This window comes from Strigops habroptila, chromosome 11, assembly GCF_004027225.2.
Source record: "Strigops habroptila isolate Jane chromosome 11, bStrHab1.2.pri, whole genome shotgun sequence".
Lineage (NCBI taxonomy): Eukaryota > Metazoa > Chordata > Aves > Psittaciformes > Psittacidae > Strigops > Strigops habroptila.
Window position 1 is genome coordinate 21,638,973 of NC_046360.1, and position 14,373 is coordinate 21,653,345.

The 14,373-nt window shown below is 48.4% G+C and overlaps 1 protein-coding gene across 2 annotated transcripts in view; it reads left to right on the plus strand.

Moving 5' to 3' along the window:
• Positions 1-4,965: 4,965 nt before the first annotated feature.
• Positions 4,966-14,373, plus strand: part of CACNA2D2 (calcium voltage-gated channel auxiliary subunit alpha2delta 2) — a 207,153-nt gene continuing 197,745 nt past the window's right edge. For both annotated transcript variants that reach the window (XM_030501716.1, XM_030501717.1), the window contains exon 1: positions 4,966-5,315. In XM_030501716.1, coding sequence (XP_030357576.1) covers positions 5,191-5,315 — 125 coding nt within the window. In that variant the 5' untranslated portion in view covers positions 4,966-5,190. The remainder of the gene's footprint in view (positions 5,316-14,373) is intronic.

A 14,373-nucleotide genomic window follows, 5' to 3' on the forward strand; every position in this document is an offset into this window, starting at 1 on the left:
TTGTAGACTGTCTAGAAAACATATATATACATATATATAGTACAAAATCACAGTGTTGAAGGAATCAATTCCAATTGTGGACTCAGAAGAGACCTTTGCCTTGCATGACATCAGTTTGGGCAAAGAACCTGTATGCTTCTCAAAACATCCACTCTGTGGGCTCTGTAATGTAAGGCCAGCACAGGCCCTGAAACATTCAGGTAAGTGCCTCTTGGAGACAGATGGGAAATGATTTTGGAATAGCTTTTGTCTTGTCCCTGTGCTGCTTCTCTTTCCTGTCCATGGTGGTATCCTCAGGACACCTTTTTGCTCTTACTTGCACGTTTTTATTCACTCCGCTCAAAAACTCAGCAAATATCCGTGATGCTGTTTCCTTTCTCCTTGGGCTCTTAAAGCAATGTGGCTTTCCATGGTAAGTGCAACACTTACTTAGTATGTTTTATCAACATTAAGTGCATTCTTTTCTTCTCTTTCTGAAACACTAATATCTGACATCAAGCAACTCTGTACGTCATTAGCTGAGTAGCTCAGGCTTAAGAACCCTGAGTAAGAACAAACCTCAAGTCGGGATGTGTATTAGCTATTATCATTTGCTCATTCTTAATTACCTCTTCCCCTTATTTGTCTCCCTTTAATGGTATGTCAACAACATTTTCTAACCTCTCCATCAGCAACTGATTTGTCAAGACTGTAGGTACACATTTGCTCCAGTAACAGGCACGTTTAGCCATGGGGAGCAAAACTGCACTACCAATTATGCAAGTGTAGACCTGGACTATTTCCATGAAAGTGCTTCAGGTTTAAAGTGATGTATTTGTTCTGCTGAACAAATGTACTAAGTGTACATGTACCAAGCCAGGTCCTTGTGCCAATCTGCCTTAAGTTGAAGCCTGTGCCCCAGGACACAGACTTACTTTCAGAAATACATAAGCAGCAGCGTTTCACTGTAAAGTGCTAAGAGAGGGCAAGGAGTAGCCTTGCTGCCTAATTCCTCTCAGTCACTCGGTCTGCAGAGAGGGGATGTGCTTTGTGAGGACAGTGTGGGTGACTGTCCCTTCTCATCAGTGTACTGTGTGACAGCAGAAGCAGGGGAAGGCTGAACTTGGTTTACCTGAAGAAGAAAGGAGAGAAACATGTCCATGCTGTTACTGACTGCCAAAGCTCATGTTTTCCCTGTGAAATGATCAGTCTGGGGAGAATTAAACCCACACCTTCTCTAGCATTCACCTGCATTTGCAAATAAATCAGCCATAAGAACAACTCAGACAGCTGCCTCCTACATGGCTTCTCCACTAAAAGATGTGGGAGAACAGCAGTGGTGCTGCTTGTTTTGCTGCAGCCCTGTCAGCAAAGATACAGTTACAGGTATAATGCTGAATTTCACGGTGTCCTGTACAGATTATGGCGCTTTCAATGCAACTTTAGGTGGATTCAAACTTGCTCCGAGAACCTACACTGACATTACAAGCCACTCTGGAGGCTGTGGCTTGAACTCTGTGTTCAAGCCCGTGTTTCTGTGCCTTGGTGGTGGGTGCTTGGTGCTGCAGGTTAGCGTTTCAAACAGGCCGGTGTAGCAGCACCTGGTGCAGAAAATGTGAAGGATGCTGTATGTAGCAATGCTGTCTTTCCTGCCATTCTCAGCAGAGTACCAGGTAAAAGGGGACTCCACTGATTTGCTTCCCTCCCTTTTAGGGTAGTGTTGATTTTGAAAAATGTTGGCATAAGGTCTTATAATACATAGTTTCATACAGGCTCTGGATGTTACTCTCCTATGCACAGCTTGTTGGAGCATTTTAACAGTGATAGTAAAAGAAGCTGCCTGATAAATGTGTATACATTTGTGTCATGAGAAATGAGCTTTGGTGAGGTAACAGGGTTAATATAGGAGCACATAAGTGTGAATCCACACTTTTCCCTGCCATGTATCCTGGCTAATTTCATGATTTTGCCCGTTTACATTGAAGACTGTTTCCAACTGGCTTGCTACAAACCAACCTACCAATGTATGCATTGCAGAGAGTACAGCTACATGTACCACACAGTCATTGTAAAATCATAAAATGGTTTGGGTTGGAAGGGACCTTGCCACGGGCAGGGACACCTTCCACTAGGGCAGGTTACTCCAAGCCCCGTACGAACCTGGCCTTGAATGCTGCCAGGGATAGGGCAGCCACAGCTTCTCTGGGCACCCTGTGCCAGCGCCTCAGCACCCTCACAGAGAAGAACTTCTGCCTAATGTATAATATACATCTCCTCTCTGGCAGGTTAAAGCCATTGCCCCTTATCCTGTCCCTACAGACCCTTGTAAAAAGCCCCTCTTCAGCTTTCTTGTAGGCACTGGGAGCTGCTCTAAGGTCTCCCCAGAGCCTTCTCTTCTCCAGGCTGAACAAGCCCAGCTCTCTCAGCCTGTCTCCATAACAGAGGTCCTCCAGCCCTCAGAGCATCTTTGTGGACTCCTGGATCCACTCCAACAGGTCCACATCCCTCTTGTGTTGGGGGCTCCAGAGCTGAACACAGTCAAAAGCATTTGAAATAACAAAACCAGCTGCAAAACGCTTAAACAAAATGTTCATCTCAGCAGTGCAGGCTTGTCCTTTATAGCAGGCAGGGGTTTACTGTTAACAAACCTAAACAGCAACATTTGAAAGTAATTACTTGACATCCAGAGGTCCCCTCCTACTGTAAGACTACAAGATCAAATTTTGCTCAGAAGGATATCGATACCTGGATTAAAACAAAACAGTTGTAAGGATTTTGAAGAGCCACATCTCAAAGAAATAAATCACCCACACTGTTATGAACATGTCAGGATACTGTGCCTGCGCTGGCGAGTTGCTCTGTACACGTGCACAGTTCAAGCAGGACAGGCTGGAGCATCCAGCGTTGGGGCTGCTGCATACATGTGATGCATTTGCAATTGTAGAGCAGCCAGCTGCTGGATGCCAGGCATTTGGGAAGGCATTTGATAGCTGTGACAATACACAGTTATGTCCCTGGGCTTTTCTTACAGGACAGAGGATCAGACTGGGATTTTTCTGCATTATGCATATTATAAAGGATATCTGGCAATTGTAATGTTGCCTCCTAGACCCTGGGTATCCTGTTAGAATAGAAACCCAAAATCTGGAGCCTGTGGGGCCCATATCTTGAATTAAATTTTATGTGTTAGACAGATGCTAACCCACATCCTCTGGGAATGAAAGTATGGATGTAATAGACAACAGAATTTGTCTTTCAAGAGTTTGGAAAGCCAAATTCCACACAATGAAGAGTGTTTACTGTCTGCTGCTGACTGTGCCAACAGTGGACAAGCTGTTTATCCCATTGTTGCTTTGTGTCCTGTGTATACACTAGAGATTATCCACTCGCCACTGCTGAAACACACGTGGGGGTTGTAAACTGGAAACTTGTGTATGACAGGTCAGTGACTGATTTTGACTGTAACAATCCATGCAAACCTGGCTCAAACTGTGTGTGGTAGGTACAGCTGAAATACAGGATACAACAGCATGTCCTGAAGAGCGTGCAAGTAAGTCAGTTTGCACATGATGCAGGAGCTAGAGAGGGAATACTGACATATTTCTTAATATTTTATTGAAGTATTGTTACTCATGTCCATCTATGACATGTCAGGTTGGTGTCCGATGTTTCTGGATTTGAGTGTGGGTTTTACTGCTGATGTCCAACATGAATGGTTTCTCTACCTCATTAAAAAAAAAAGAATTGTCTCTATGGGCTAGCTTGAGCTGGAGTTGATGTATCAAATCCTCATTGTTTCCATTTGTGTATCAGTCATCTTCAGTGCATGAAATTTGTGGTGCCTAGATCTGACCACATGAGTTTAGGCAGTGCTTTTAGATACTGGGAATCTGAGTCTGGGTCTGTGTCAGTCCAAAATGGTTGTTTCCCACCAGCAATAAAGGGTGGATGCAATTCCACCCACTGGTAGAAGAAAACCCATCCTGCAAACCAGGGCATGGAGTGCTTCAGAGAAGTGACCTCTGCCTATCAAAATCATCCTTTCCCAAGCTGGAGGGCTTTTAAATCTCTGTGCTGGGATCCAGCCTGCCCAGGGCTCCTGTCCTCCTGCTGCGCCTTACTGGTTTAGGGAGCAGGACCAAGGAGCGTTTGCTTGATGTATAAAGGCTGATGTACAGTTGGTGAGGCTCTTCCTCAAGAGATCTATGCAGACACTGGCCATTCTGCCACTATGACACCTTTCTGGAGTTAGAGGGCACTAGCTGCAAAGGGCCAGTGATTGTCCAGGTTTAGGCTATCGAGGGAGGCAAGAGCATGTGGTCAGTGTTCCTGCCTCTGCCAGCTAGCACCGTGACTTGCTAGTGGCCTGTTTCAATGGAGCTGAGCAACTTGGGTTTGGATTTGGAGAAGATGAAATTCCGCTGCAGCTACCTGGAAGAGAGTGTTGCGAAATCCAGGCCTTGAGAAATCTGGCTCGGAAACCCTGCTGGGTTTGGGCTCTGTTTATTGATTGAGTTTTCAGCCTGCCCTCTCCTTGTGCTCACGAATGCTCCCCAAGTCACAGTGTGCTTTGCAGAAAAGAGCCAGAGCTGCTGCTGTTATTATTCAACGTAACTGGAGCTTCCCATACGCTTATCTGTCTCTGGGAAGTGGCCCTAAGGAAAAACGCGGTACCAGTAGAGCAGGGCAGGGAGCGATCCGCAGCGATAACACCCGCGGGAACGTGGGAAGGAGCCCGCGAGGTCCCGCGTTGGTCGGGAGCGGAGGGACCCCCTCGGGAGGCGCCCGCGTTTGCCCCGCCGGGGGGCACAGGGCACAGACCGGTGCGGGGGGCGCTGGTGGCGGGGCCCCGGCCCGGTGCCCGCCCGCACCTCCCCGTGCGGGGCCGGGACCGGCGGAGCGGGGCGCATGCGCGGCGGGGCCGGAGCGGCGCGGGGGGCCGGAGGGAGGGAGGCGGGCGGGGAGGAGGCAGGGCCGGGCCGGGCCGGCGGCTGCCCGCCTATTTGAGGGAAAGTAGCGGTTCGCGGGCGCTCAGTGCCGGCCGCCGCGCAGAGGCAGCGAGCGGGCGAGCGGCCGCCGGTCGGTGCCCGCAGCCGGCGCGGCGCTGCCCCCCTGCCGAGGACTTGCCGCGCTCGCCGCACTAGTGGCGGCGGGGGGAGCCGCCCCGCGGGGCCGCCTCTGCCCCTTCCCCGCCGCGCCGTTAATGGAAACATGGCGATGGCGGCTCCGACCGGCAGCGCGGCGCCCGTCGCCCCGGCCCTCTGCGGCCACCTGGCCCTGCTGCTGCTCCTCGCCGTCCCCGCCGCTCACGGCTACAGCTTCCCCCAGCAGCACACGTAAGTGCCGGGACCCCCCCGGCCCCGCGGCTCGGCTCGGCCCGGCGCGGTGGCGCATCGCGGGGCCGCCCCGGGGCCTGCCGGCGCCGGGCGGGGGAGCGGCAGTGGCGGGGCCGCGGCGGGCGCTGCCGGTGCCCGCGGCCGGCGCGATGCTGTGCCGGGCCGGGCCGTGCTGGATGCGGTCGGGCGCGGGGGTCTCCGCCCGCTCCCTGCCGGCCGCCGGAGCGGCGGGGCGAGGAACGGACTTAAAGTTGCTGGAAAGCACAAACTTCCCCGGCGGGTGCCGGTGTGCAGGCGGCGATCGAAGCGTTAATGTGGCGAGAGCGGGGCAAGGCGCAAAAGGACTCGCATCCCCCCCTGCTCGGTTCAAGCACACAATATGGTACCCACAGCCGGCCGTACCCACCGGAGTTTGAGCATAAACTAATCATAGATGGGTAGTTCCACAGGCTGTCCGAGCCGGCGGTGCTTCCTCTCCCTCCCTCTGGACCGGCAGAAATTGGCTGTGATCTATTAAAAGTCAGAAAGCAGCTCATATGGGTGAGGGGGTGGGGGACTGGAGAGCCGCTGCAGGAAGGATATAAATAGATTTTCTTTTGGAAGAAAGCGAGTGTTTTGGAAGTTAATGTTTGGGAATATTTGCTAACACATTCGTGTCTCTTGCATACCGTGATAACCCTGAAGCCCTGTCCCCCTCTACGCATCCATGCAGAACCTTGCCGAGATGTGTTTTAAGAGGCTGTCATCCCCGTTATGAAATGCTGAGGTTTGTTGACACAAAACTGAAAACAAAAATCCTGACGATTCAGAGTAAAGGCTGCCACCGTGTCCTTACAGCCTGCGGTTCTGAAGGTGGGGGAAAGCTTTCAATGACATAGAGTTAATAATAGCAGTGTTGCCCTTAACTTTGGGCTGCCCCAGTGGATGTGCACTGCTTTATGTCACAATTTTCTTGTAATTTCTGATTTGCTTGAGAATAGAAATCCGGTTTTTATATATATGTCACAGGAAGTCTTTTTGAAAGCCTCTTCGATTCATGGCTTTGATCTCCAAGTACGTTTTTACAGGCATGTAGTCAGGCCTTCTGAAAAGAAGGCTTATCGGCAGAAGAACCAGTGTTGTTTATTGGGAGAGCTGTAGCTTAGCGTGTTAATGTCTGGCTTCACCGGAGGCACGGCTGTTTGCACTCCCTGTTTGATCAGGAACGCTGCCCATTCAGATACATTCTCTATGGATTCTTGTGGGTCGTGCATCCGTATTTCTGAATATCTTTGACTTCTGGGCTCCCATTTCTTGCTGTCACCTAAATGCAGAAATCCTTCAGGATAAGACCCTGAGAAATGTCTACCTACAGGGGGAGGAGAGGAAAAGGAATGTGCCAGTTCTCCTTCAAGAACCACAGCCTCATGGCCTGATCCAGCGCTGCTCTCACATGAATAATCTTTACTTCATGAGCATCTCTGTAGGAGCAAAGGGGATTATGGATGCAGTGAAGCACAGATAAAGTTTGTGGGGTGGTTTTGGTATTTCAGCAGCTTTTCAGGGGCTGTAAGTTGTTGCTTTCTCCTTTTAAATTCAGAATGCAGAATCATGTTATAGAATAAATCTCTTCTGGGTACCAGTTTACAAGTCAGAACTGTGTTTTCTTTCTAACTGCAGAAAGTTTTCTAAGAGGGTTCCTATACCAGGAGAGACATACTTGAGAGGCATCTGATTTGTCAGTAATGCATTGGCCTTCCCTCACCCAGACTGATCATTATCTGTGTTGTTTTAATAAACTGTGCCAGGATTTTAGCCAAAGCACTTTTATTCAGATAATTTGGTGGAGTTTACTGGGATAGAATTTTGTTTGCTCTGTGCTCTTATCAGTGATCTTACCAGAATGGGTCTGATCCTGCACTGAGAGAGCAGGAGGAGTAAAAACTAAGCCTGCTGCCAAAGATTCATAATTCTTTACAAACATGAAGGAACAGTCCTGAAAAGGCCACTAATTCTGCGTGTGCCTCTGGTGGGAAGTAACGCTCTCCGGCTGCATCCGGAGAAGAGGCGCAGAAGGGATGCAAGACCTCAGCCTGACCTGGTGTCTTCGTGCTCATTTTATTCCCCTTATGAGCTGTTTTGTGAATCCAGAGAAGAGAAGAGTCGGGAATGGCTATTTGATGGGATGCACAGTTGCTGGGCAGTTGGCTGGGTTAACGCAGCAGCGTGTGGGCTGAAATGCCATGCGAGTCTGCCCGAGGGCTGCCGTGATGCTTTGTCGGGAAGGGAATATTTGATGGGAGTAGAGTGCAGCGGTGGCTGGCACCGAGGCTTGAACAGCACTCGTGGACTGACTGTTTCCCCAGGTAGTTACCTTTGTGCACCCTTCTCGTTTTTAAAGAGGCTGGATATAACTTAAATCTCTTTGGAAGGTTTGTCGGTCAGAAGCTGAGTGGAGCTGATGAGATGGGCTGCTAAATTCTTCCCATTACAAGCCAATTTTCTCCTACTTTGGACAATACACCCTTGTGAATGATTCAGAGCATTGATTAGAAACCTTGTTTGGAGGTTTTCTCTGTAAATCACTTAAGTCATCTGTCACTACAGGACTCAAAAATGAGGCTGCTTTTTTAAGCAGCCCCAGAACTGTTTCATTCTGACAGGCAGCAGACTGAACGATTAAGATATTTTGCCTGAGGGGGGGGGAAGAAGGAAATAAAGAACAATTTATTTGAATTGTTTTATTTTTGGTTACAATTGTATTAAGTATCAACAGAGGTTCTGTGTGTTGATTCTTGGTTCTGTCCCTGATAAATCGCTCGTGTTCCACATTATCTCTCTCCTCCCGGGTAGCATGGTTTTAATCATCTTATGCTGAGCTAAGGAAGGCTCGGCTCAGCCAGTTGTCCCAAGGGGAATTTCTCGTTGAGATTTAAAAAGCAAAATCCCAGATTGGAACGAACCCATTGGGGCGGGCGTGTTGGGTGATGCCCACTGAGTGACAAGGCTCCTTTTAGGAACGATCACGTACCAGAACGTGCATCTGTGTGGTCAACGGGATTAATGGCTGTGGAAAGGAAGGCTGCTGGTTGCAGTTAATTTTTCTTTTAAATGAAGTCCGCAGAGGGATTCCTGTGGCAGCCCAGTAACATCCTCTGCTTTAATTTCGGAGAGATTTGGTGCTTGATGATTGAAAGCCTGGTCAGTCAGGGGAGTCCTGCACCTGTATCGCTGTCGCCTCCCGTTAGTGGGGATTGTGTGCATGTGAGTGCTGGAGAATGGCGCTGCCTGCACGGCTGCCTGGGAGCAGAACAGACCCCCTCCTCACTTTGCAGAAAGGCTTTTTGTCACTTGGACTTGAAAGAAAATTGCCATCTGCTAGAGGGTGGCGAGCCATTTGCTTCTTGTGAAGAAGCAGGTGTGTGCAGAATGCTGCGTGGCGCTGGGGAAGCTTGGCTTCATCGCTGCTCTGCAGGGCAGCTCTGACCCGCCAGCCAGAGCACAGAGCGATGGCTCAGGGGAAGGCACCAGTCTGGGACCAGGGTCCGGTCCTGCCTCTCTAACATAAGATTTAGCTCTTGTCAGGTGCAGGCAGTAGTTTTGGGCAGCAAGCTGGAGATAATACCACTGTTCCTGTTGGATAGTGGGCAGTGAAGGCTCCTGCTGAGAGCAATAAGGTCTAATAGATGCCCATCACCACTGGAAGGTGGGCTTGAGGCTGCTTCTACCAAATTAATTGCTTCTTTGTAGCAGGTTGATTTGTACTTGTGTCATTTCACCCCAAATGAGTTTAATGATGCTTGTAGTGACGGCACATCTGGGCTAGCAGGGCTTGAAATAAATAACTCTATTAGGACTGGATGCTTTAGGGTTTGTGGGATGCCATGTAGAGGAAGCTCCTTCTCTTGTTCTACTGCTCACCTGCCGTGCAGTCGGAAAATCTCTTCCAATTATGGGTTTGATGCTTGGGAAAGGAACTTGTCTGGAAAGGAGCAGTGAAGAAGTGGGGATATGGCCCTGGCTTCTGCTGCACCCAGCAGAGCAGAGAGACAGCTCCCTGAGAGGGTCATGTACCCTGTGAGTGACCGAGATAATGTCACTCCATCCCTGGGAGGGCTGAGCGACCTCCATGAGAACTTGTACCTGGCGGAGGCACAAACACCCAGTGTCCTTGCAACAGCCCCACGTGGGCTGTGCATCAGTGGTAGAATCTGCTTTGGGGGGTGCAGGGGCACCCTGAACTGCCTAAAGGTAAAAGGACAGCCCCAGGGAGAGGAACAGAAGGTTTTTAAAAGCCATCTGCAGTATTTCCTTGGCATTTAAAGTAATTTTCTCCATTTCTTCTACCATTCCTCAATGCTTCCTGCTCAGGTCTCACTCACATGGGGAAAGGACAGGCATTGCAGAGCAGGGCATTACCGCTTTCTTGCCTTTCTTTGAGACACTTCAGTGCCATACCCTGCCTGCAGTGATCCCCTTAAAGACTGTGGCTTCAGGAGCTTGAGTTTTTCAACTGTATACATTGAAAAATTGTTAATTCAGGTTCTCTTGGGAGAGCATGTGGGTTCCTACTGAAATCAGTGAGGCACCTGCACGCGGACCTGAGGGGAGAAATGGGCTCGTGCTTGGTGTTTGACAGGCATAGTTCAGAAGCTTCATTGTAAAGCAGCTTTGTGCGTGTTGTATGCATGTGTGCAACAGCCCCTTAAAAGCTGAATGTGGTTATGTAGGGGCTAAATGGAAACCTGAACGTTTATCCTTGAACGAGCTTCCTGGTGTTTGGCTTCAAAAGCCATCGGAAAGGCTCTTGAGGGTTTAAGTGCTGGGGCATCTGCACGCTGCAGCATTGTACATGTGCACAAACCGTACAATTTAGACAATGCTTTTTTCAGCCAATGAAATACTCAAGTGGGATAAAATAAAAGAAAAAGTCATTACCAAGCAAAATACTGGAGTGGAATATTCAGCAAGAAAGGAGAGTATCTGACTGTGCGATATTTACTTTTCCAGGAGCCTCTTGAAAGCAAAATGGGTTTTGTTAGCAAAGTTGTGTTTTCCTCTCCGGGGTGCTGGTAGTACTTTGTTGCTTTCGAGTTGTTCCTGTAACCCAGACTTCATTCTCATGTTTATTACTGCTGACTTGCATGGGGAATGGGGTTGTACAAACTATTGTTACTGGAGAGTTGGTTTGTGTCAACAAGCTATTGGCATGGGTTTCTTTAGGCTGAATCACTTGATCTGTTGGAGAATGCACGTGGATTTTCTTTGTAACTTTTGAGAGTTGTGCTATGACTCTTCTGGTTCTGTCTCAGCCGTTATCTTTTTGCTTATAAATATAGTAAGAAATAAAAGGTGTTCACGGAATCCCAGACTGGTTTGGGTTGGAAGGGACCTTAAAACTCATCCAGTTCCAATCCCCTGCCACAGTCAGGGACACCTTCCACTACAGCAGGTTGCTCCAAGCCCCTGTGTCCAGCCTGGCCTTGAACACTGCCAGGGATGGGGTGTTTACCCAGACCAAAGGATTAATTCTTCCACTGTAAATTATTTCTCACATTGAGTGATGTGTGAGCAATCGGGATATCTACCCAGATCAGCTCGTGCCAGTGAAAGGGCTGCAGGGGCAGGAGACACCAGGATCTGAATGCAGACAGGCCAGACAAAGGTTGCACGGTCTGTGGGTTCTGTATCTATTCATTAACTGTGCAAGGTCGTCATTCTTGCCTGTGATTAGAGCTCCTTGGAAGCTGCTCCAGTCTAGTGAGGACAGTGCAGGAGCTGTGTAGAGCACACCTTCTCCTGGGAGCACCTGAGCCTGACTGCTTTTCAGGAGAACCAGGATAGGGCCTTCCCCTGTCACTTCTATTGAGGCTGAGGGCTCCAGAGGAGGTAATTGCTGATAGCAGTCAGATTGGGTGCTAAATAGGGATATGAGGCATTTAGTGCAGTAGCTCTGATGGTGATAAAGCCTTGGCTGCAGTTGCCAAAACAGAAGTAGTGTTTGCATCTCTCTAATGAGGCAGGTGCCTTTGTGCAGTACCACCATCGAAGTGCGTGGAGTTAAACCCAAGAAGTATAGGATGCAACATGAGTTTTAGCTCTGATTTGTGTAAAAGATCTTGGAAGTTCTTGCAATGAAAAGGAGATCTTTAATAACAATGTCCCCTGCTCCCCACTTCCTCCTCTCAACCACGATCCTCCTTGCATTGTCCATGAAGGGTGGGAATGGAGCTGCTCTTTCCATGGACCAGGCTGGAGCTACTTTTGCACCAGTGGGTATCTGTTATGAATCCCTGGGCAGAATTTGGATTTCCTTGTGTTCTGCTGGTGCCAAAACTGTGGTGCTACCCTGTCCCACACTGACACTTGGGGAGTTCATGAATCAATATGTGTTGTGCCTACAGTGAGTATGTGCATCAGGGTGATAGAAAACCTGGAGTGATGGATTACAAAAGGCACGTTCATTTACCTGACAGAGATTGTCTATCTTGAATTATTTATGAAGCTTCACAGCACGCTAGTAAATTTTGTAAAAGCAATGGAGTCCTGGTAATGTGAACCTCTTCACTGCAGCTTCGGTAGTAGAGTTTTGCTGAGAGGGTTCGGGAGGTGGGGGATGGAGGAGGAGGAAGAAATCTGCAGCGAGTGGAGGGATAGAGACTGCTGTTTTCATGTGCAAATGATGAGGTGTGCAGAGCAATGAAGTGCGAGTTAGATCATGCTGTGCATTGGAGCAAAAATCTGTGTAGTGTTAGAAAGCAACTTATGCTCCAGGGAAGGCGGGGGGGAAAGATGGGGAGTACAGGCACAAGGACAGAGAAATGTGAAAATCTTGTGACCAAAGTACTGGCAGCTTCCCATGTGTAGGAATGTTATTTGCAGGGGTAGTTTCGTTAAAGTATGTACTCACTTTGGTGAGGTTTTCTCATCCAAGTTGCACTAAGTGAAGGATCAAGTCCGAGTTGCCCAGGCTTGTCTATGTGACACTCAGTGATGGGCAGGCTTCCAAGTGTGCAGAGCACGTGGCTGTGGACCAGAGGCATTTGCTTGGGATAACCTGGAAGACATGTGTCTCACAAGAGCATTAAGTCAGTGTTATCCAAAAGGGAGAGCAAAGGCAGTAGGAGACTCGCCTCGTTCCCTGCAGGAACACCCTTTCACAGCTAGGATCAGTGATGTGGCAGGCACAATGCAGGTTCACTGCATACCTGATCTGTGGATAAATAGAGCTTTCCTTGAGCTTTCAGGCTCCCGAGCCTCTTGGTCTTCCAAGCACAAAGAAAGTTACTCCTTAAACTGTTAAATTGGTGGAAAGAATTGGGAGAGAGTGTTGTATCCATCTCCATTGAAGTGACAAATGAGGATATGATTCTTCTTAGAAATACTAATGCCTTTGTACTCACAACAGAGCTGTGTCCCGAAACTTTTCTCTTGTCACCAGCTGCCAGCCTGGTTTGCTGTCAGGCTTCGTTTCTTCTCCAGTGGGCACTTAATACTCTGTAGCCCAGAAGAATCCTGTATCTAAAGTCTGAGTTTACATTCATTCTTCAAATAAGAAAGCAAACCAAGGGGCATATTTCTAAATATTTTTCAGAGCCGACCTTGTATAAGCCACTTGTGCTTCAAAAATGTATAAAGCTCTCACCGATTCAATTTCTGTTGAATCAGAGATACACTTGTATTTGAATTCTCATCTCTATTAAATTTCATGTAATAATATCTCTTTATTGTGGCCAGTGAATACTTTCTCTACAGTGTGACAGAGGGATGGTCGTGAATGCAGTGCTTTGTTTGCATTGCTAACGGATGCTGGGTTTCGCAGGCAGATTTTTGGCAGCTGTAACATGGACACCAAAATAGAGACAGACTTAAGCCAAGCGAAGCGCCTAATATTCAACTCCATCAGGTGTTGAAGATTGAGTCAGATTCTGGGCTGTGAGTGGTTGAACATCTTTTTATTGCTCCATAACGAACTCAGTAGACCCAAGAGGAGCCAAAGTACCATTTCCTCATGTCTGAGGTAGGCTTATAAATTAGAGATCTCTACTCAGTGTTCACTGTAGTGTCACGTTCTTGGCATCGGCGCTGGGGCAAGTATGGTGTGCGCTCATGTGCTTCCAGGACCTCTGCAGGGGGAGGGATGCCCATTGCCTGGGTAAAAGTAAACCTTCTGCAGCAGCATGTCATGAATACCAGGGGAAAAAAGGGTGGGAGAAACTGTGTTTAATTATTCAAGACCTGCAAGCTGAAAAGGGTTTCAGGACAGGGAGGCAGGTATGCATTGCAGCTTCAGGGGCACTCTGCTTTCCCCTCCTCTCTGCTGCTCTGGGAAGAAAGGTAGATTACATAGACATGGCAAAAAAGAGTATTTTTCTCTTTACACAGCTCCTAGGGTTTTATTTATTCTGCTTTTGTTTGTGGGAAGTCTTGTTGGTCAGTGACCAAATGATGGTAGTATTTTGCCACCTGCAGAATGACAGCACTTCCAAGGGCACAGCCCAAAAGAGCATCAGCCCAAAGCAGTCCCTCTGTGCCCAAGGATGCTTTGGTGCCCCTCCTTGGCTGCGTGCTGGGGGACTGCTCGTGATGGAGCCATTCTCCCTGGCATTGGGTTTGTTACGATGCGGCAGAACTTGCTGTTGTCAGTCTTGCTGTGCTCTGCTACAGCTATGTTGGGTTTAAAAACTGAGAAATGTCAAAAAATTATTCAAGGTACTGGGACAAATTCATCCTTGATGTAACGATGGGATTATGCTGGGGGTAACTTTCAGGTCTCTTGGCTTTCAACTTTTAAATGTGGTGGCGGCTGTGGTTGTTTCTGATGTGATTTTTATTATGAGGTGGAGAAATGCAGTGCATCTAACACATCTACTGTCTGCTCATGCTTCGGTCCCAGTTTCTAAATAACCCCATTTAGCAGCTGCCTGCCCCTTTGATCTGGCAGCAAAAACGTGTGGGCACTTCTGACATCAGTACTGCCTTTTTACCCATCATCTTAAGGCTAAATCGAACCCTTCTGTGTCACTTGCTCCTTGCTATGTTTATTTGTTTTGATCTAGTCTTCAGAGAAAAATCTGAC